Raw genomic sequence first — 24,145 nt, 5'->3', positions numbered from 1 at the left:
CTGTGAGTTGTTGCTTGACGGTTGAATACTGGGATTGCGAAGGGAGGAGGAGGTAAATAAAAGGGATCTGGACCCTTGCTATTTAAAATGTGGTCCCAGACCAGCAACATTGACCCAGCCTAGGTGCTTGATTCCCTGAAGAGTGACAGTTATTTCCAGGGCATGGCACTCTTCCTTGGGCACCAGTAACCAACCTGAGCCCAACTCGTTCCTTCCCCACACGTACCTTGGCGCACACAAGCAGCTCACATCACACTGGTGGAGACCTGGGCTCTACACAGCAATCCTTCTCACTTGCTGTGTGACTTGGGGCAAGTTCCGACCCCTCTCTGTGCCTTAGTTCCCTTCGGTAAGGGAAAACAACTACCCATATAGTCGTTTTCAATCCTCATGGCCTATTGTTATCTCTTGGGGAGCTTTTAAATAATTCTGATGGCTGGGGCTTATAGCCAGAAATCCTGATTTAATCAATGTGGCATGAGGCCCAGGAATTGGTACTTTTAAACCTTTCCCAGCTTGTTACATTGGTTTTGGGTTTTTTGTTTGTTTGTTTGTTTTTTGAGGTAGAGTGAGACTCTGTTGCCCAGGCTGGAGTGCAGTTGTGCAATCTCGGTTCACTGCAAACTTCACCTCCTAGGTTCAAGTGATTCTCCTGCCTCAGCCTCCTGAGTAGTTGGGACTACAGGTTTGCACCACCATGCCCGGCTAATTTTTGTATTTTTAGTAGAGACAAGGTTTCACCATATTAGCAAGGCTGGTCTTGAACTCCTGACCTCAAGTGATCTGCCCTGCCTTGGCCTCCCAAAGTGCTGGGATTACAGGCATGAGCCACCACGCCTGGCCCCAGCTCATTATTTTGTATAGCCAATGTTGAGAACCTGGAAGCCAAATCACTGGTTTTTAAAAATCTGAATGTGTCAGCATTTGCTCCTCTTGAGGCTTCAGACACCCAGGCCCACCCAGACCTTCTGAGTTAGAATTTCCTTGGTGTGTGGAGGGGCTGGACATGAGTGTGTTTAACAAGCTCCCAAGGTGATGCTGACATACCAAAGCTTCAGAACTCCCCGAATCAATGGCCTCTGAGGTCTCTTTCAGCTCTGATTCTGAAGTCCTCCCAGTCAATGATTTCTTTCTTTCTCTCCACGCTGGAGCTGCCCGTTCGTGGTAAGCAGAGACGTCATCAGCTTGTAAGCTGAGCTTCAGTGTCCCCTGAGAATGCAGCCAGCTGGCAACGGTAGAGGAAAGTGGTGAACTCATTTGACTTTTCTTTATCAGCTGTACCATGTACATGATGTGCAAGAGGACTGGGGCTCTGTGTCAAGGCCAGCTGGGATGCTGAGGTTTTGTGTTAGGACCAAGGGTGAGCCTGATGGCCGTTCTGGTTTGCCCTGCTCCATGTCATATCCTAAAGGTGAGTATTAGCCACAGGGTGCTACTGCCTGGGCCCCAGCCCCAAACCCACTGGAATGAGAAAGATGAGCCTTAGAGTAGATGTGGATTTACCCACCCAACTTTTTCTCTCTGGGTCAGCCCTACGGTAGGCTAGATAGATATCCTGACTGCCAGGAGAACCCAGGGCTGGGCTAAAGACTGAGAGGCAGGCTTGGAGCAGGCTCCATGCTGAGCTCTGACTCTGCCCTGTCTTAGAGAGGCCATCCTGGTATCTCCTTTCCTCCATGCGGTATGTGGCGATTTAATGGCAGTGAAATTTATTGTGGGTAATGGAGTGTCAAGCTCCTTATTGCTAATGGATGATTTCAAATGTGGAGAAAGATTTATTAAGTAAGTCAAGCATACGCCTCCAAGAGAATATTACTGTGAGTGAAAACAATTATATAGTTAAACAAGGAGGAAAGAAAATTTAAATTCTTCTTTAAAGGTCTCTTTACATCAGTTTAAATGTGTGATTTTTAAAAGATGGGGGGATTAGTTTCAGCAAATTACTCATCATTTTTTTTTTTTTTTTTTGATTCAACAGGAAACCAACGGCCCTACTTGGCTTCCATTTAAAGAAGTCAATTATTGGTGTTTGAAAAAGAAGGAAAAAAAAAAAAAGTTAAGGAAGTGACTTTGGTAGCCTCTTGTGGTTCTCAGGTTCTGATTTATGTGGTGTATACTGAGCTCTCCCTGGGGCAGAAGGAAGGGGTCAGGGAAGCAGCAGCCAGAACTGTCATTCAGAGAGGAGGACTGGGGATGTCTAACTGGTATTAGACAATGCATCAGAGCTTTAGAGTTGGAAGCAACTTTGGAGAACATTTGGACAATTTTCTCGTGCATGTGGAGAAGCTAAGGTCCAGAGAAGAAAAGGAACTTTTCCAAAAACCCACAGGTGGCAGATTGCAAAGCTAGAAGCCGGGCTTTGCCATTGCTCTCTCCATGCAATGGGAATAATATTTGTCTCAGGGATGTCCAGAGGAGACAAGAACCTAGGGAAAGTACTTTGGAAAATATACATGCTTAGTCCCTGGAAGGGATGATACGTGGAAGAGATTGGCTGGGAGCCTCCATGGTGGGTTCACTTTTGTGAGAGGCCTTCCCCCTACCCTCGGCCACTTCAGCAGTTCTGCAGCCAGGACTGTAGCTGGCTGAGGTTCCACACCTCTCTCCCCCACCAAAGTGAGGAGAGGCACAGGCAGCCACGAGCCCCTGACATTTTCCTTGAGATGGTGACAGCTGGTAAGACTTTTGACTAAAGGAATAAAGAGCAAGCAGGCAAAAAAAGTTACTGTGTTAAAAGTGGTTTAAAAATGTTTTGCACCATCTGTTTGGCCACCCTGGTTTTTTGGAGCATGTGTAGGGGGAGAGACCTCTCCTCTCCCACTCCTGAGCTTCACCTCGGTCTCAGGACCGATCATGAGAAGTTTTAGCATGTCTCCAGGCTTTGTTTTCCATGTTCCTCAAATTTTCCTTCTGCTCCCTTCCCTTTGCTTGCAATGCATGCTCTCATTCTGCTTCCGGAAAAGATATTTTCTTAATTGCTAATGAAATACTGAACCTGCAAAGCCCGGCACATTTGGATCAACAAACAGGTGTTTGATTTTGGCCTTTGCTGTCTGAGCTTGGTCCTACTGTAAGGGAAATAGAACCTAAAAAGCAGGTATTGAAAGACACATTTTGAATGTTCACATATGGGAACTAAAAATTAAAACAATCGAACTCATGGAGATAGAGAGTAGAATGATGGTTACCAGAGGCTGATGTGGGCAGTGGGAAGCAGGGGAAAAAGTAGGGATGATTAATGGGTGCAAAAATATAGTTAGACAGAATGGATTTGTGCTAGTATTTGATAGCACAACGGGCTGACTATAGTCAACAATGATGTATTGTGTATTTAGAAATAACTAAAAGAGTGGAATTGGAATGTTTCTAACACCAATAACTGATAGATGCTTGAGGTGATAGACACCCCAATTACCCCGATGTGATTATTACACATTGTGTGCCTACATCAAAACATTACATGTACCCCACAAATATATACATCTACTATGTACCCTTAATAATTAAAAATTTAAAAGAAAATATCATTTGAAGCAAAATAATAAGAAAAACTAAAAGGCAGAACAAACAAAACCAGAACAAAAAAAAGCTCTACTCCACCTAATAACATCACAACTGGGTTTCCCTTCACGTCCTAACTCTTTATACCACTTCTGCTGACATTTCTTATGAAATTTGTATGAGGTATTTTTCAGCTTTTTTTTCCTTTTGTAAATAGAGTTATAAAAATAAATATTCTACATAGTTATTGCTGTGCTACTTTAAAATTATTAATTTTGTGTGTTGATTTTATATCTAGTCAACTTGTTTAACTCACATTTGGTTCTTGTGGGTTTTTCTGATAGATGGTTATATTGACTGCAAATACTAACAGTTTTGTCTCTTTCTCTTCAGAGTTACATTTCTTATTTTCTTCTGTTGTCTTTATGTAAGCTTTCAGGGCAATACTGAAAAGTAATAGTGATTGTAGACATCTTTGCCTGGTTGCTGATTTTAAAAGGATTGTTTCTGATATTTTACCATTAACTATGATGTATACTGTGGGTCTGTGATATAAAAACATTACAAATTGAATTAGTTAGTTTTAATCAGAAATTGTTGTTAAATTACATTAAATTTTAGCATCAGTTGACAGTATCTATTGAGATGATTTTACTCTAGTGAGGAACATCAGTTGCTTTCTAATGTTGGACTATTCTTACATTTTTTGCTCCTAATACCTTACTAGTTTTGACTTTCTAATACTTTAGATAGAATTTTTGTATCTTTGCTCATAAATAATACTGGCTTGTTCCTTTCATCCACATTTTCCCCGCCCACTGTTGGTATTTGGTTATGGTAGCCACATGGAATGAGTTAGAGTAGCTTTTATCTTCTTCCATGCCCTGCATAGTATATGACATGGGATTATGGATTTTTTGAATGTTTGCTAGAACTTGACCATAAAGTTTCTCACTTCGGTGCACTTTAGTGGGGGTAGATCTTAAATTACTATTTCAATTCTTTATACGATTATTGGTCTTCCATGATTTTCTTCTTGAACCAATTTTTGTGATTTATTATTTATTGTGATTTATTTTTTCCCAGGAAATTATTCATTCATTTAGATTTTAAAATATTTTGGTCTAAATTCTCTTTAATTTAAAATGTGCTTTGTATGTTATGTCTCTATTATGTCTTAATGTGGTTGATTTTTGTGACCATTACTCTATTCTCACTCTCAGTCTTGCCACAGGCTGTTCTAATTTATTGATATTTTCAAAGAAACAGATTTTAGTTTTATTGATCTATACTTTTTTTGTGTGTGTTCTAGTTAATTAATTTTTGCATTTTATCTCTATTAATATCTTCCTCTAATTTCATTGAACTTATTTTGTGTTTCTCTTTCTAACTTCTTGAATTAAAGAGCTTATTGATTTTGCTTTCAATTTTTGCCTCATTTCTAAGAACTTTATTTGAGACTATACATTTTCATGAGTTAGGTATATATCTCAGGTTTTTGATATATGGCCTCTCCTTGTTATTCATTTCTAAATGGTAATATTTTTTTCTTTGCTAACCTAAGAGTTATTTTTAAATTATTTAGCATGTTCAGGTGCATAGAATTGTTTGGCCATTTTTTTGTTATTAATTTCTAATTTTATTACATTTTGTCCCAGAAGGTAACCTGTCTGACTTCTTTCTAATGAAGTTTGTTGAGTTTCCTTTGTGGCCTACTACATGTGTAATTTTCTTTTTTTTTAATGTTCCATGTGTGACTGAAAATAATGAAGTCTCCTTTTCTTAACATCTATGTCTATTAGATCACACTGTAAAATTATAATATGTATGTTCTTCAGATTCTCTCTAACTGTCCCTGATCCACAGCTACTTGATCAGGTGATTTCTGAGAGGTGAATAACGAGGTCTCTTACCATGATTGTAGATTAACACTTTCTCCTTGTATATCCTTCAGTTTTTGCTTTCTGTATTGAAGCTAAGTTACTGGGTGCATAAAAGTTCATAGCTGAGATATCTTCTCTATTGATGTTATATTTTATCAACATGGATACTCCATCCCCCTACTTTCTTTCATTGTTCTTTTCCTTGAGCTCTATTTTGTTTGATATTGTTACAACTTGGCTTTCCTTTTCTTAGAATTTGCACAACATAGCTATTTCCATTATTTTATTTTTAACCTCTCTGTCTCATTTTGCTTTAGGTGTATCTTACAAGCATCATGTGTCTGGATGTTAGTTTCTAAATCTAAGATTTTCCACTTAAATGACTTTTCATTTCATTTTTTTCTTCTATAATTGTTTGAAATTATTCATCCTATTTTGTATCACTAACCCATAGATTGATGCACTGATGCATTTTAAGAGACATATTGATATTTAGAGTCAATCACTTCCTAGATCCTCCCAGCAAAAAATATTAAAAACTTTTATTTCCTTACAGCTTACTTTCTCCTATTACTCTCTTTCTTCTCCAGCCTCCAGAACTGTGAGGACATAAATTTCCATTGTTTAAACTCCCCAGTCTGTGGTATTTTGCCATGGCAGCCAAAGTTGATTAATCTGTTTTGTTTGTTAGAAGAATTTTCTCTTCTTCTTTGTAAATTTTTCCAAAAAAAGCTTAAGTGTGGGTCTTTTTATTTAACTTACTCAGCAGTTGATAGATCCATTCAATCTAAAGACTACTATCTTTTGTCTTCAATCTAAAGACTTCCATCTTTTTTTTTCTCTGCCTCTTAATTATTTCTTCTCCTTCACTCCTCTTATTCGCAATTTCTGGAATTCCTATTAAATGGGTTATCATGCTGTTGGATTCATTCTCCATTTCTCTTTACTTCTTTCTTAACTTCCATCTGTGTTTCCTTCTGTGTTCTGTTTCTGGGAAAAGTCCTTGGTTGAATCTTTCAGTTTAGTCATTTTCTCTTGGTTTTTTATCTATTCTGATATTCAGCTCATATATTGATTTTTTAAAATTTCAATATTCAAGTTTGTAATTTCCAAGATCTTCATCTGATAATTTTGTGTGTGTGCTACATTCCCTTGCATGAGAATACTGATTAGACTTTTATAAAGTATTTTCTTATTGATTCTATTAATTCTTTCCATGGGAATTTAGTTATTCAGTTTGTTAAATTTAGTTCTTCATGTCCAATTTAGTTCTTCAGATGGTTAAATTTAGGACTTTTCTTTCATGAGGTTGATTTTCTTCAGAACCCCAAGCAATCATCCTATCAGTCATCCTTGGGTGCTCCTGCTGCCTTGGATGTTGGTACTCCTTCATCTCTTGTGGCAGGTCTCTTCTTTGTGCTCTTGGGATGTGGTTTCCTTCTTTAGTCTTCTCCATCTGCCTTTCCCTTTCAGTCATTCCTAACTTTTTAATCCACTGGGGGTACCCTTTCTTTTTTTCCTACACTGTTATGGATTTTTATTATTATATGTTGTTATATTCTTACTTATATGCTGTACTGGTTATATTATCTTTTATTTATATTATTGTTATATCAATGTTTATTATTATTATTTCTTTTTTTCTAGGAGTTTAGGATAAGAAGGGGAATGTGGAGATTGTGCCTGGTTTACTATTTTTATCCAACCTCCTCAACTTTGTATGTATTGAAGATTGATGTTTTAAACCACAGTTCCAAAGATGAGAGTGAGTGGTTTGACTAGAAGTTACCAGGGTTGGGTCTGCCCTTTGAGTCTGGCCAACAGCTGCACTCGCAATCCATGGTTCCGTTGGTGGCATCCTTCCACCGGGAATTCCATTTGTGTTTATTTTCATTGTCAAGATATTCTTATCTTGCCTCACCTCTGACTGGAAAGCTTGTGAACTCAGATGGGTTTGCTATTTGCTGACCAGCCATGAATTATTAGTGCAGGAGAAGAGATGGTCATAACAAACTCAGCCTGCTTCTTCATGTCTGGCATGAGGGGATGTGTTGGGCCTTGTGATGTGCCACCTAGATCTGCTTTTAGGAATGAAGGACATATTTCCCCAGCTGCTGGCAGTGGTACAGCTCACAGCTCTCTCCCCTTTGGGGATTGCCTCAGATAAAAGAATGGCTTTGCCCCTGGTGGCCAGCAGCCCACTTTCTCAGCCTTCTGCCCCAACTCAGGCAGTTCTGAAGGATCGCCTCGTCTTCAGAACTCCCCATGCTTCTCTGACACTGCATTGCAGCTCACTGTCTCCCTCTTCCCAATCTGCCTCCTCCCCTTTATTCCACTGGCAGTGACCCCAAGATCAACTCCCTAATAAACCTCATGCCTGCTAAACTTCATCTCAGCGTATGCTTCCTGTGGATCCCAACCTATGATCAAGCATTTATTGAAAATTACTACATGTATCAGAGCAAAGCACCATTGTGGCTATATTTGGCTACAGAAACCCTTAAACCTGCCCTGGGGTTGGGGAAAGGAGCTGCATATGGCCAGCCAGAAAGTATGGGGAGGCAACGGCCCCTTACACATGCATTTTGATTTGCCCACCCAAATCCGCTCCTTCTGCAACAGTCCCCAACTCAGAAAATGGCAACAATATCTATTCAGTCAGTCAAGACAAAAATCTTGGAGTCATTTCTGACCTCAAACTCTAACACCACATTAATCTAATTCATCAGAGAATGGGCTCAGCTTTACCATCCAAATTGATCCTAAATCTGACCCTTTCTCACCACCTGGAATGCCAACCCCTGGATTCCAGCCACTATCATCATCCCTAACTTGGATTACAGCAATTGCCGCTGTGAAAGGAAAATAAAATCTTGAGACCCTTAACTCAAAATGTCAAGGGAAAAGTTAAGCTTGGAGACCAAGTCATGCAAAAAACGTGCCTTTCCTTTTGTTCCTAAATAGCTGCAAGATAGAAGGCCACATGTCTCCCCAGGGGGCCTCCCTTACCCTGACAATGTAAATTAACAGCTTATCTTTATGGTACAGGACAAGAGGAGACTAGAAATTGTACCCCCTTTCCACCGCCTACCCTGAGATGAATTTATATTCGACTTCCTCCTGTACTCTGTGTTTACTTTATCTTATGTAAAGTGCAGATTAACTGAGCGCGAGACGAATACATAATTGACTGTTCCTCTGCCCCCTCCTTTTCACATGCAACATGTGGATTCAGGGAGTGCTAATCAAAGCCTCAGAAACATTTTTTTTCTCTTTTTTTTCTCTCCTTTCCCTGCCTGCCTGTTTTTTCCCTGTTAAATATTGAAGCCCTTAAAATCATCCCTGGAAAAAGTATGAGCCACAGATCTTATTGTGGTTTGTGTCTCTTTATCCCAGGCACGTCCTCAACCTGGGCAAAATCAACTTCTAAATTGATAGATATCACTTTTTCTTTTTTCTTTTTTTGGCTTTCAGGTTCCAAACTCTTAGCCCCTACAATCTATTCTCAACACAGCAGTCGAAAGGATCTTTTAAAACCAAAGTCCATTCTTGTGTCTCCTTGGCTCAGCACTCTCCAATATTTTCCATCTCATTTTAATCAAAACTCCTAGCCCTTCCACGGCCCCCAATGCTCTTTATGATCTGGTCCTCCCCTGCTGTCCTGCTGACCTTTCCTACCACTACTTCCCCCTTGCTCACCCCAGTCCATGCCAAGCTTGTTCATGACCTACTTGAAGTTCTCCCTGCTGAAAACACCGAGATATCTTCATAGCTCCTCCCCTCACTTCCTTTAACTTCCATTTCAAATATCCTCTTGTCTGAGACCTTCCTTCACCACCGAATCAATGACACTAACCTCCTCTCCCTACAACCCCAACTTTGGCACTAACCATCTCCCTTGCCACGTTTATTTTTTCTCATAGCACTTATCACCACGCAATGGATTTCCTTGTTCATCTAGTCTGTTCCTCCCCTAAGCAGAATGGAAGCTTTATGAAAGTGTTTTGTTCACTTCTTTGTTCCTAACATCCAGAACAGTGCTTAGCACAGAATGGGTGCTAAATAAATGTTTGTCAAATACATGAAATTTAAATTTCCTGACTGTTTAGGAGAATCTCAGATGGGAAAATTGCTTAGGCACAGGTAATATTCCTCATTCTGCTTCTTACTTGCCTAATGACCTTCCATAAGCCCCTTTTCCTATCAGGCTATCAGGAAGCTGAGGGGGTGGGACAAGATGGTCACTCAGTGTCTCTTCTCCATTTGATCTTTTGCTGAAATTGTGATTTGTTTGATGCAAACAACCTGGTGTGACATTACTGCAACCATTTTTCTACTGCTTAAGTGAATTCCAAATGAAGCCCAGCTCTAGCTTCCCCAGGATCTCTCCCTGGTGTCATTCCAACTGCAGGATACTGCCCCCAAGTACTTGACTCTCTTTCCATTTTAACCTTCCCATGCCTCTCCTGTGTTCTGTGACTTGTTTTGGCCTCACATTGGGCAGATTGTATGTCATTACCCTTTGCTCTGGTCAAAGGGATGTGAGCAGATGTGAAGTCAGTAGCAGCTTGAAATAGACTTGAGTGGTGAGCTTGCCCTTTTGGGCTTCTTCCATCACAATAAGAGAAACATGTCTTGGCTAGCCTGGTGGTCCAAGAAGAACTGAGGGATACCTGGGGTACCTGGATCAAACCGAAGGCCAGAGCCAAACTCAGCTGAGCCCAGGTGAGATCAGCAGAGCTGCCCCAGTTAACCCACATATGTATGAGTGAGAATAACTGAATGCTGTAAGCACTGAGTACTGGGGTGCTTTGTTATGTGGCATTCTTATGGCAATAGCTGACTGATACACCAGTCTTCCAAAACTCAACCCAAGGTACATACTCTTCCAGAAAACATTCCCTAAGCCCAAGGGCATGGCCTAACAGTGAGAATTTCAGGTCTGTTTCAGGTTAGTGAGGTGAGCTGCTTGCAGGAACTGAGAGACTGCAGCAGAAAGAAGGAAAAATGGGCAGCCAATATTGCTCAGTTGTGCCATTTGATGACTCTGCAAACAGGAAGAACAAGGATCGAAAGGATTTATAGTACGAGCTGATAGAATGGAGCTGGGGCTGGCTTTGTGCCTTGCGGCTTCTTTCCCATTTTTTTTCACAAGGCTCCTCACCAGGACACAGGAGCTGGTAACCCTGTCCTTGGCCTGAAATGTGGTTCCACCTATGGCTTCTGGGTATATCAGCCTGGGGCAACAGGGCACTGTTATTCTGACAGTAAACATTACACTTTCCAAATGGACATTGCCGAAATTTAGAATTGAGTCTTGTCAAAACATCCTGATTTGCATATTAGGAAAGTCAAGGGAGAAGTTACTTTATCTTCTTTCTAACCTGATGAAAAGATTTTTAAGGAGACTTTACTGCAATCATGTTTCTATTGCTTAAGTGATTCCAAATGCTACTGTAAATTCCATTCATTATTTAAATAGCTTTAACTCCCTTAAGAACCTAAGCGCCTTACAGGAAGGAAGGAGCTATCAAATCCATGCAGGATGGGGAATTGCTCAGGAGGGTCAAATCCTGGGGCATAGGGAGAGGGACTTTAGTGTTCATGATGGGTTTCTAGGGAGGCAGATCAAGAGCCCGACTGAGTGATAATAGGAGCTGGGAGAATTACTAAGATCATCTGGGCCTAGGATGCTTTCCTAACTTTCCTAGTCCTAAGAATTTTCTGAATAACTTGTTAAAAATAGATCTGCAGACCCTTCCCCTGGAGATTCTATTTCAGCAGACCTGACACGGAGTTCAAAATTTCATACTTTCAAGAAAGACCCCAGGTGATTTTGACAACTAGACATGCATGGAAAATACTGATCTTTCAAGCTGCCTTGTTTATAGGTGAATAAATTGAGTCCCAAGGAGGGGTTAGTGCTAGAGGTTAGTGTTAGTCCCCAGTTAGTGCTAGAGCTAAATGCAGGACAGGATCACTGAGACACGAACAGCAGGTTTAGGATGCCCGATTTGCAGCTGTGCGGCTGGGATTGGCAGTGTAGTCTGCAGGTTTGCTGGTCCCTTGGTACATTTGCTTAGCTGCTCACTTTCTGTAAGAACAGCTGAAGGCAGCGCTCCTGGAATCAGACAGACCAGGTTCAAATTCTAACTTTGCTTCTGATTCACTGAACAACCTTGTGCAAATTGCTTAACTTTTCCGAGCCATTAATATGGGCATTAAATCAGATAATGCACCTACCCCAATAGGTACTCAATAAATGATTATTGCTTATGAAGTGCTAGACCCCATTCCACGCCAAAGAACTGGCCAGTATGAACTCATTCAACAAATAAAACAAGCCTATTATTAATCCCATTTTAAAATGAACGAAATTGAAGAAGAGAAAACTTGAGTGACTCGTTCAAATCACGCATATAGCAGGTGAGAAGCAGAGGCGGATTTGAACTTATGTAGTCTGTAGCCCCCCTTCTTTCCCCTGAGGATAGAGTCTGGGTCCCACTTACCCCAGCATGGCCCCTGGTGCAGGCCTTTGCACACAAGTAGATATCAATAAGTGCCTGATTAATGAGATTGAGATTTAAAGGCAGGATGAGAAATTCACTTGAAGCATGGCTGAGGGTGGGATATTAGTATGGGGTATCTGGAGAGGGCAGTAGGAGGCCATAAGTAGAGAAGCCTGTATCAAGAGAAGATGGGACAGAGCCTGCAGGACCAGTCCCTGGGAGTTAAAGACTGTTTTCAGGCCTAACAATTAGCATTGAAATGCGCAGGAGCCTGGAAGTTTTTTGTCGCCTGCAATAAGGAAAAATCCAGACTGAACTGGCTGCTTGGATCAGAAGTGATGTAACGGGCTGGCTTTGGCCTAGTTTTCCTAAAGCAGGCGGCCCCCTGGCTCTCCCACACCCTTTTTTTCCAGAATTGGCAAGTGACAGCTACCGCCATCTAGTGGTCTGAGTGGCACTGCACAGGGATGGGGAAAAAAGGTTGGTCCGCATCACAGGTACTAGAAGATGCTCCTGACTTCCCTCTCCCAAAAGATGAGAGCCCCCAATGGTGGTAGAGAGTTTATTCTGTTCAAGGCATATTCTTACCTTTTACTTCATTAGATCTTCTCAACAACCCAGGAGGTCATTAGGGGCCATTAACTCCATTTTATGGGTGAGGTGACAAGTCCCTGGAGGAGAGGGGTCTTGTTCAGAGTCATATTGTCAGCTATTGATGGAACCAAGACTGGGACCCAAGCCTTCACAATACAATTTTTTAGCCCATAAGTAATTCAGAGAGGTTGTCAGATCCCTTGAAGTCTCATTGGACAGGAAATGGAAGATGATTTATCCTGGAGGTCTTGGTCACTTCTCCGCATGGAGGTGAGTCCCCTTCAGCTCAATGACTTGTGATTTTTCTCTGGAAAGAGAATCCTCAGGTGGGAAACCTGGACTGATAATACTCATATGGGAGGTTTCAGAAGAAGATGAATACTGCCCCTCCAGCTCTAGACCCTCTTACTGGATACTCAGTCAAAGCTTATCTGGTCCAGGCCCCTTGTATGAAAGATGGGGAAACTGAGTCTCAGAGAGGGGGAATGACTAGGCTGATATCACACTGTGGTTAAAGCCCTTCCTCTCCAGCCTGTCTGTCTATTCTATGTACTCTGGTATAATAGCTGGTGCCTGGAGCCTGCACTGTTTCAAACAGATATAACTGCTTTTGGTCCAGAGTGAAAATTGGACTCTAATGTCTCCCAAATTATACCATAAAGGTATGCAAAGGAAAAGAGAAACCCCTGGATATGTATGCTTGTTTTAGCATCTGTAACATCAGTAATTCACAAACTTTTCAATGAAATCTTAGGCAGAATTTGAGTATGCAAAAGAGATTAATGTGGTGAGAATTGAGGAAGCTGAAATTTACTGTGCCACTGGGGATCTCTGTAATGCCTGAGAGAAAGGGAAAACATGTTTAAAAACAAGGTATTGCATAAGGAGCACTGACTGTGGAGTCCTAACACCTGGGCTTTGGTCCCTGCTCTGGCAAGAGCTTGCTCTGTGTGTGACCTTGGGAGTCACTCTGTCATTCTGATCTCTCGCAGTTTACTCATTCATATAATAATCCTGATCTTCCTACTGCTTAGGGTTGATGAGAAGATTATATGGAGGGAATAGGGGAATGGGTGTGAAAATGGTTTGTAGAAAGTAAAGTGCTACATTTATACATAGTTTCTTTTTTTAACTAAATTGAGGTAAAAAATTTATATACAATAGAAATGCACAACTCTAAAATGTTCTATTTTATGAGTTTGAAAAATTGTAATCAGTTGTGAAACCATTATCCAAAACAAGCTACAAAGTATTTACATCCCTCCAGGAAGTTCTCTTGGGCTCATTTGTAGCCAACCTTCCAAGCTCACAGGCAACCACTGTTCTGATTCCTACCACCTTAGCTTAGTTTTGTGTGTCCTAGAACTTGACATGAGCAAAATCGCCCAGTATGTACTATTATGTGCCTGGCTTCCTTTGCCCCCTGTAATGTTTTTGAGATTCATCCAGGTTTTTTCTTTACTGCTGCGGAATAGTATTTTATTGTGTGGACATACCACTATTTGTTTATCTATTTTACTACTGAAAACATTTGAGTTATTTCCAGTTTTGGATATTATGATTAAGACTGCAATGAGCATCCTCTTCCACATTTTAAGTGCACATATGAAGCCATTTCTGTTGAAATAGGAGTGAAATGTTGAAGCGTACAATAGATGCATGTGTAACTTTAGTAGAAGCTGCTGTTCAGATATCCAAATCGTTATACCATTTTACACTCCCAACAGTGACACACCAGAGTTCCAGATGGTTCATAGGTTCCACATTTTGTATTGTTAGAATAGACATTCTGGTGAGTATAAAACGGTGTCTCACTGTAGTTAAAATTTGCATGATGTTAAGTACCCTTTCTTATTAGCTAGATGTGTATCTTCCTCTGTGAAGTATCTTTTAAGTTATTTGCCCAGTTTTAAAAAGTTAGCTTGCCATTTTATTGTTGATTTGTAGGAATTCTTTATGTGTTATACACAAGTCATTTGTCAGATGTAAACGTGGCAAAAACCTCTCCCTTATTTGTTTTTTCTTATTTATTTTCTTAATGCTGTCTTTTCATAAGTAGGGATTTAAAAATTTAAGTTTGTGTTACCTATTGTTTTCATTATGCTTCATGCTTTTTAATGTCCCAAGAAATCTTTGTCTAATCTAAGAATGCAAAAGTATTCTTTTGTGTTTTATTCTGGAAGCTTTATGGTTTTCACTTTTATGCTTAGATCTTAATTTATGTCTGCATATGGAATGAAGATAGAGTTGAAGTTCATCATTTCCATATGGATTGTTTCAGCACGTCTGTTAAAAACATTTTCTTTTCTCCAGTGAACTGACTTAACACTTTGGAAGTTTATTTTTCAATGAAAAGTTCTAAAAAGAAATTTTATTTTTAAAATATAAGATAGTACCATTGACTTTTGGAAGGATGTGCAGTTCTGTGACTTTTAACTCAGGTATAGATTTGTGCAGTCACTGCCACAATCAGAATATAGAACAGTTTGATCATCCCAAGAAACTCCCTCATGCTATCTATGTGCCTGTCCTTTTGCTGATACCACACTATCTGGACTACCGAAGCTTTATAGAAAATCTTACAATCAGGTAGTGTAAGTGCTCCAACTTTGTAATTCTTTTTTCAAAATTGTTTTGGCTATTCTAGTTCTTTTCCATGTTCATATACATTTGAAAGTCCGTTTGTCAATATTTAAAAAAAAAAATCTTCCTGGTATTTTTATTGGAATTGTGTTACATCTGTAGATCATTTTGGGAAGAACTGACATTTTAACTATGCTGAGTTTTGCAATCCATGAACATGGTATATCTCTCCATTTCTTGAGGTCTTCTTTATCCTCTTTCATAAACACTTTTTATAGTTTTCAGCATACAGATCTTATATATGTATTTCATTTTTTAAAGGGGTGTTGTGAATGACATTGTTTTAAAATTTTGTTATTGCTAATATATAGCAATATATTGCTAATATATAGCAATATGATTGATTTTGTGTGTTGCCTTGCAATCTTGCTAAACTCAGGTATTAGTTTTAGAAGCTTTTATAGACTCCTTGGGATTTTCTGTATAGAATGCTATGTCATCTACAAATAGAAGGTTTTATTTCTTCTTTTCTAGTCTGTATGCCTTTTGATTCTTTTCTGTGCTTATTGCAAATAGCTACGACTTCCTGTACAATATTAAAAAGGAGCAGTGAGAATTCATCCATGCCTTTCCCCCAATCTGATAAGAAAAACATTCATAATTTGCCATTAAGTAGAATGTTAGCTGTAGGCTTTTTACATTTGTTCTTTATCAGATTGAGGATGTTTTCTTCCATTTCAGGTTTATGGAGAGCTTTTTTTATAAATTATGAATTGTTGCATTTTGTCAAATGCATTTTCTGGATTACATATGAAGATGTATTTTGTCTTTTAAAATTTTAACATAGTAGATTACATTGATTGATTTTTAAATATTGAATCAGCCTTATATTCCTGCTATAAATTCCACTTATGTGTTTTTTAAATTTGGTTGCTATTATTTTGTTGAGAAATTTTGCTTCTATATTTATGAAGGATATTAGTCTGCAGTTTTCTATTTGTCACTATTTTTGTATGTTTTTGGTATACTGGCTTCATGAAATGAGTGGGTATATGTTTCCTTCACTTCTGTTTTCTGAAAGAAATTGTGTAGAATTAATGTTTTTTTCTTCTTTAAATATTTTGTAGAATTTCTAATAAAGGTATCAGGCCTGGAAATGATGTTTTTGAAAGGTTTTAAAAGATAGATTCAATTTTTTAATATTTATATGACTATTTAGGTTATTCATTTCATCTTGGATGAGTTTTGTTTTTTGTGGTTTTCCAAGAATTGTTCAATTTTATCTAAGTTTTTGAATTTATTTATATTATGTTTGTATTATTTCCTTATTATTTTTAATGGCCACAGGATCTGTAGTGATATCCTCTCTTTCATTCCTGATATTAATCATTCGTATCTTCTCTCTTTTTCCTCTATCAGTCTTGCTAGACACATTTTGATTTTTTCAATTATTGAAAAAACACCTTTGACTTGATTAAGTTTCTCCATAGTCTTTCTGTTTCAATTTCATTGATTCTGCATTACTTTTACTGCTTTCTTTCTTCTGGTTACTTTGGTTTTGTTTTACTCTTCTTTTTCTAGTTTCTTATGGTGGAAGCTTAGATGGCTGATTTGAGATCTTTATTTTCTTTTTTTCAGTTTTGTTTTTCTTTCTTTCTTTTTTAATCAATACTATAAATTTTCATCTAAGCACTATTTTAGATGCACTTCACAAATTTTGATAGGCTGTATTTTTATTTTCATTCAGTTGAAATATTTTCTCATATTTCTTGGGACTTCTTTTTTGACCTATGAATTATTTAGAAGTGTGTTGTTTAATACATTAGCATTTAGATATCTTCCTCTGGTTTTTCTCTTATTGATCTCCAGTTTAATTCCATTATAGTTTGCGAGCATACTTTGTATAACCTCAATTATTTTAAATTGGTTAAAACTTGTTTTATGATCCAGGATCATGATCTATCTTGGTGAATATTTAATATGCATTTGAAAAAAATTGAATGTTGCTTTTGTTGGATGCGGGTATTCCATAAATGTCAGTAAGGTCTTATTTGTTGATGGTGTTTTTCAGTCCATTCCCATCTGAGAGTAGGAGTTCCCTTTCCTACTTCTTGACCCAGAACTATAGAGTGTCTCCTAGAGCTCTCTATTCATGTTAATGACCACGTCAGGGTGTCAGGCCATGTCATGTTCTGGTCCTAGAATAGCAGAGGGGAAAAAATAATTCATAACATTCAATGGTACTTTGAGTTCTGGTCTTACTTCCCTATCTACCTGTTAGTATTTACTATATAGAGTCCTCAGAATGGAGTACATATTTAGTCCGGGTTTTAATGTTGATTTTTCTTCAGGGAACTACCTCTTTGTACTCTTAGTTCATGAGATGTGAGTGGGGTGGACCTTAACCCTACTTCCATGTGCTCTGATCTGACCAGTTAATGTATTCTATCCCAAGGCTGCAATGATTGGTTGAGGACTGAGCATGTGATTCAAACTGTACAAGTGTCATTTCTGAGACTTTTGTGGGAACTAGTAGGAAACAGAATTTCTCTTCACTGGGGTTATTTACCTATGGGGATGAAATCTTATCACAGCTTGAGAAGAGTTTGCCTGAGAGTAAAAGGGCACATTGAGGAAAGTGAGCTAAAGAAAGAGAAAGACTCCTAATGAGCTTGCTTAAGTGCATAGATCCAGCCATTTCTGAAGCTAGTAATCATCTCCCACATTCTAGACTTTTCAGGTACATGAACAAAACAAATCAAAATAGCAACAACCCCACCCCCACCCCACTTCCTCTGCATTAGCCAGTATCAGTTGGTGTTTCTGTCACTTAATATGAAAAGAGTCTTAATACATACATACATACATACATACATATATATAGTTTGTTTGTTTTGTTTTCTTTTGTTTTGTTTTTTTGAGATGGAGTCTCACTCTGTTGCCCAGGCTGGAGTGCAGTGGCATGGTCTCGGCTCACTGCAAGCTCTGCTTCCCGGGTTCACGCCATTCTCCTGCCTCAGCCTCCCGAGTAGCTAGGACTACAGGCACCCGCCACCGTGCCCGGCTAAATTTTTGTATTTTTAATAGAGATGGGGTTTCACCGTGTTAGCCAGGATGGTCTTGATCTACTGACCTCCTGATCCATCCACCCCTGCCGCCTAACATATCTACATATCTTAAGTTTCCTTTCATCTTCCTTAAGTTCCTCAGTCAGATTCTAAGGACCCATTGTTCCCTTAAGCCCCAGGGCAGCATCTCCTTCCTTGAGAGAGCAATTAGCTGATTTCATGGTTCTCCAAACAGAAATGGTTGTCCTTAGAGAATCTCAGCATGAAAAATGGGCAGAGAAGCTGGGTCTCCGTATGGAGCCAGAGAGCATGTTTGCAAGTCTGCATCTGCTGGCTACATTAATGTGCAAATCAGGCTGTGGGCCAGAGTTTATTTTTAATAATTAGAAGCCCATCTTACTTTGGAAATGTGCTGCAGCTTCCTGTGATGAAAGGGAAAAGATGGTTCATCCCTTCTTTCCTTCACTCCATGGAATCTACATTTCTGGAAACTCAGAGATGACATAGCTTATTCACTCATGGAACTCAGTATTCGAGGAGGAGAAAATTGTTGTCAGTAGAAAAAAAGATGATTTTTAAAGATGGGAAAGGAAAATTATCTATTTCTGTATGGTATTTGGCAAATTTTGCTAAATTTCCTCAGGATCCCAAACTAGGGGGTAGATAACATTTTTGGCACGTAGATGAGGCAGGTGCCTGGCATGGTTGTCAAGAGCATGGAATCTTAGAACCACAAGACAGTAAGCTTGTAGCCCAATATTTTGCCTATGGAAAGAAAGAGGACCCTTGTGGGAAAGGGCCCTGTCCAAGGTCAGGCTGATAATTAAGAAGAAGAATTATGAAGAAGGAGCGTGGGTTCCTTCTTCTGTGTCCCAAAGGCTTCCACCATAGCCTACACCATCCAGACTCACAACTTTCCTACAGTTCCAGAAGTGCCTCTTTGCAGTGGTCCCAGGTGTGAATATGATATGCCCACCTGGCTTGGCCATCCACCACCTGTTTGTCACTCAGCCAACTGGCAGTCCCCATCCCCATGTTTTGTTTTTGTTTTTGTTTTTGGCATAGCTGAATTTCACCAGGCAAAGTCTCAGGTGTGGAACGCAACCAGAAGCATGCCATTTGCTGCGGGCAATGGAATGTGAGTGGAAGTCACATGTCACTTCAGGATGGAGGCCTTCAGGTAAGCCTGCCTCACTGCTGTATCATCAACAAGGGTTGGTGCTGAGAAGGCCTTGAAGCACAATCTGTCCTGCCCTCCAGGAGAACTCATGGCCCAGCGAGGGAGGCAGATATGGAAGTAGTCATCATGCAAGGTGATTGGGGCTGGGCCAATGCTTTGTCCCAGCAAGAGGGGCCAACGAAGGGTGCAGACAGCTCCGCTGGGGGCAGGGGTTAGAGAAGCCTTTACTAAAATGCACAGATCTTGAGTTGTGTCTTGAAGGACATGTTAAATTCTCCGGGTAGGCAAAGCACATACGAAAATCCCAGATGAGAGAACTACGCTCTCTGCTTTGTTTTCTTGTGGTATTTGTCTTACTGTGCTCTTTGTGATAGTATCATGTATCTACCTGGTCTCCTATAGCCCACTTGCTGCTGTACTTAACATCTGTGTGCCTCAGTTTCCTCATCTGTCAAGGGAGTATAGTTATAATGCTCCCTCACTAGAGTTCTTTTCAGGACTAAATTGTTTAAGGTATGTGGATATATATGAAGCATATCAGATGATGCCTTACACATAGTAAGCACTTGGTAAATGCTACAGCACAATACTTTATATTTAATAGATACTCAAAAAATGTTTTCCTCATTAAAGTGCTCCGCAACTTTATGTGACCCCTGTCACCTAAAATAAAAACTATTTTGGCTACTGGAAGCCACTAGCAGCCTAATGTCTACTCTCAAAAAACATCCCTCCACTGAATTAGCTAATCCTCTGATCTGTATTGGTATCACTCAGTGATTAGCAGGGATTAGAGGAGCACTTATTACTAAAAGTCAGGGAGACACAAAAAATGATAGGATTAAGAACTGGCCCTCAGACTTAGGGGCCAGCTGGAGCAACCCAATGTATGCTTGGGTCCAAAAGAAAAGATACACCATAGGATGACTCCACTCTGTAGCTTGTAGATGCTTTGATATAAAGAGCATCATGGCCAGAAGTGCATGGGAGGAGAATTATCTGACTGGGTAGAGATCTTAGAGGATTCTCAAGTGGATTTTCCAGTAAGTGCTCTATACAAACACACATGGGAGGAGAAGATGTGGGGTTGCAGAGCTGCAAAGATGGCATTGTGCAAGGCAAATCCCAGGTCTCTCCATGAATTCTTCCTCTTGCATTAATTCTTTGAGGTATAGAAAGTAGATTTCCAAGTATCATGGGAAGTTAAGCATGCTGCTGAGGATGGTCCAGAAATAACAGCATGGCTGCTGGAGTGCTGGGAAGACTGGAGGTAACAGAGGCTCCAAGGAGGAGTGAGAGTTGAAGCACCCATTAGAGAATGCCAAACTGAAGTCAGGAGGAAGGCAGGCCTGAGAATATGGGCTCATGAGCTCCCTACTTCGGTGACTATTAAAGACCCATCTACAGATTGGAATATTGGCAGCAATGGAAATTTTAGCTTTTGCGTGTCATCTCTTTGACTCTATGTTTTATATGTTGCTTCCTGTTTATTAACTTCTATTTCTTATAACTTTGTGATGAGACAGTTGGAAGGCATGCCTGTCTCTCATATTGTGTACATTGCCAGGAGGACTAGGTGGAGTGTGTATGGAAGAAAGAATATGCCAAAAAAAAAAAAAAAAAGCATTAATGAATGAAACATCACCAGGAGAGTTCATGGAGGAATGCACTGGCAAAGAAGTTACACATAGACATCTACCCAGAGAGAATCTGAGGTTGACTATAAATAAAGTTTAGAAATGGTATAGAACTAAGAATGAAAAGGAGTGTGGTGGAAGACTTCTAGGAAGAGGTGTTTCTTTACTGGGCCTTGAAGGATGGTTGGACTTTGGGTACATGGAAGGAGAAAAAATCATATACTAAGATGAATGTGATGATTAATTTTACATGTCAACTTGACTGGGCCATGGAATGCCCAGATATTTGGCTAAATATTATTCTGGCTGTGTCTGTGAGGATGTTTTTAGATGAGATTAACATTTGAATCAATAGCCTGAGTAAAGCAGATTGCCCTTCCTAATGTGGGTGGCCCTCATCCAATCAGTTGAAAGCTGAAATAGAACAGAAAGGCTGACTCTCCCACAGATAAGAAGAAACTCTTCCAGCCTGTTTTGAGCTGGGATATCTTTTTTTATTTCACTTTTTGGACTCAAATTGAAACATTAGACCAAGTGCAGTCGCTCATGCCTGTAATCCCAGCACATTGGAAGGCCAAGGCTGGTGGATCACCTAAGGTTGGGAGTTCGAGACCAGCCTGGCCAACACCATGAAACCCCATCTCTACTAAAAATACAAAAATTAGCCAGGTGTGGTGGTGAGCACCTGTAATCCCAACTACTCAGGTGCCTGAGGCACAAGAATGGCTTGAACTCAGGAGGTGGAGGTTGCAGTGAGCTGAGATCATACAACTACACTCTAGCCTGAGTGACAGAGCGAGACTGTCTCAAAAAAAAAAAAAAAAAAAACCGAAACCAAAAACATGAGTTCTCCTTGGGTCTCCAGGCTGCCAACTTTCAAACTGAAACTTACGCCAGGAACTCTCCTGTTTCTCAGGCCCTGCGCTTAGACTGAAGCTACACATGGGCTCTCTGGGGCCTCCAGATTGCTGACTGCAGAACTTGGGACTTCACAGCTTCCATAGTCACACAAGGCAGTATCTTATAATCTCTCTCTTTTCCTCTCTTGACATACACACATGCACACACATGCACGTGCATGCACACACACACACACACACACACACACACAATCTCTTGGTTTCTATTGGTTCTATTTCTCTGGATAATCCTGACTAATAAAATGAAGAACATAGCTTTTGAGGCAAAGTTGTAGTAAATTAACACTGAGAATCTACTGTGGGTCAAGCACTTTATGCATAATCTCATTTAATCCCTATCCTCATGCAGTGGGAAACATTTTTAAGTCCAGTCTGTGGGTCAATATTGTATTTATATTGAATTAACAGATATTTATTGAGCACCTACTATGGGCCAGAGACTTCTCCATTCCATGTGATGACACATTTCACATATTTATTTATTTGTTTAATCGACAAATACTAACTGAATGTCTACTGAATGCTTGGAATGCATCAGTGAACAAAATAATAATATACATTCTCTTGAAATTTACATTTTAGTGAGGAAAGGCAGAACAATAATGCTAGCTATAACAATTAATTATACAATACGTTAGAAGGTGATAAATGCTCTAAAAATGTTGGTACAATAAAGGGGATTAAACACGTTGAGGTTGGGGTTAGGTCACAATTTTAAATAGGAGGGTCAAGGAGACCCTACTATAAAGGTAAAATCTGAGCAAAGTATTGAGAAGGAGATGTATGAGTGAGCAAATCAGAGAGCAGGAACAAGTGCAAGGGCCCTGAGACAAGAACCCTTGGTACATTGGAGGAATAGCAAGAAGGCTGGTGTGGGTGGATGAGAATGAATAACAGGAGATGATAGAAGAAGGAGGTGAGGTCAAGGGTTAGAAAAGAGAGGTCATAGTATGTAGGCCTTTATAGACCATTGCAAATAATATGGTTTTAGTCTTTGCTGTGTATTTTGCAGATGATGACCTAATCTGTTTTACATTATAACAGAATCACTCTGGCTACTGTGTTTCAGTGGTCCAGGTGAGAGATGGTGGTGATTGGAACCAGGGTAGTAGCAGTGGAGGTAAAAGAAGTGAACAGATTCTAGATATGTGTGTATATGTATATACATATGTGTGATGTGTATGTATGTATATACATATAGTAACAGCTTTAGTGAGATAAAATTCACCCACTTAAAGTATACAATTCAGGTAAGACTCCAAGTCTTTGGAACTGAGAAATCAGAAACATGGAACTTTCACCAACTAAGATGGAGGAAGAAAGTAGATTCATGGGAAGGAAAGGGCAATAGTTTGGTTTGGGATATGTTAAATCGACACCCAATTGCTAATGAGGGAAATCTGGGAATTATCCCTTACTCTTCCCATTTCTTTATCATTACTATCCCAAATCTCTACATCTGATCTGTGTGGTCAGGTCCAAAGTGTATCTTGAGTATGCCCATTTCTATTGCAAAGTGCTTATGAGATATCCCATGTCCTCCCCTCCATTTCCCATTCTCCTTTGCAATTAGAATGGAGTCATGTGACTGGTTCTGGCCAATGAGCTGCGAAGAGAAGTGACACATGGCACTTCCTGGTCAGAACAGTTAAGAACCCATGACGTGCCTCCTTCATCTCTTTCTTTCCCTGATAGGGTGCCTTGAAGACCATGTATTCCAAATGGTAGAGCTGCAAGATGAAGGACTTCCCAACTCACACTGGACTCTCAGGTAGGCAAAAAATAAACTCTGTATGTATTGAGCGTTACTTAACTGCTGAGATATCAGATTTATCCTCATACAACTTTTCTTCTCCCTCCTGCTACCCTAGTCTGAGCTTCCATCATTGTTACCAAATTTTGTGGAATAGTCACCTAATTAATGTCCCTACTCCTACCTTTGTATCCCCCAAATTCATTCTTCACACAGCAGCCAGATCAGAGTTCTTCTTCAATAGCTTCCTGTTGTACTTATCACTGAGTTGCTGTGTGATCTGGCTCCTGCCTTCCTCTTGAACCTCATCTCATCAGCCCCTAGCTCACTGAGCTGCTTATTCTGCCTCAGACTCAACAAGTTCTTTCTTTTTGCAGGGCCTTTGCCTGTGCATTTCCTCCACCTGGTTGGTCTCATGGCTGGCTCCTTCCTATCCTTCAGGTGTCAGGTTTGATCTCACCGTGTTCAGTGAGGCCTCCCTGATGACTCTATCCAGAGTTGCCCACCCTCCCCTCCC

At 40.0% G+C, this 24,145-nt stretch overlaps 1 protein-coding gene across 1 annotated transcript in view; it reads left to right on the top strand.

Annotated features, from left to right (window-relative positions):
- Positions 1-1,223: 1,223 nt before the first annotated feature.
- CES5A (carboxylesterase 5A) overlaps positions 1,224-24,145 on the top strand; it is a 99,606-nt gene continuing 76,684 nt past the window's right edge. The window contains exons 1-2 of the mRNA XM_026456858.1: positions 1,224-1,411; positions 7,032-7,149. Coding sequence (XP_026312643.1) covers positions 1,370-1,411; positions 7,032-7,149 — 160 coding nt within the window. The 5' untranslated portion in view covers positions 1,224-1,369. The remainder of the gene's footprint in view (positions 1,412-7,031; positions 7,150-24,145) is intronic.

This window comes from Piliocolobus tephrosceles, chromosome 17 (assembly GCF_002776525.5).
Source record: "Piliocolobus tephrosceles isolate RC106 chromosome 17, ASM277652v3, whole genome shotgun sequence".
Classification (NCBI taxonomy): domain Eukaryota; kingdom Metazoa; phylum Chordata; class Mammalia; order Primates; family Cercopithecidae; genus Piliocolobus; species Piliocolobus tephrosceles.
This window is presented reverse-complemented; position numbering and strand designations above follow the sequence as displayed.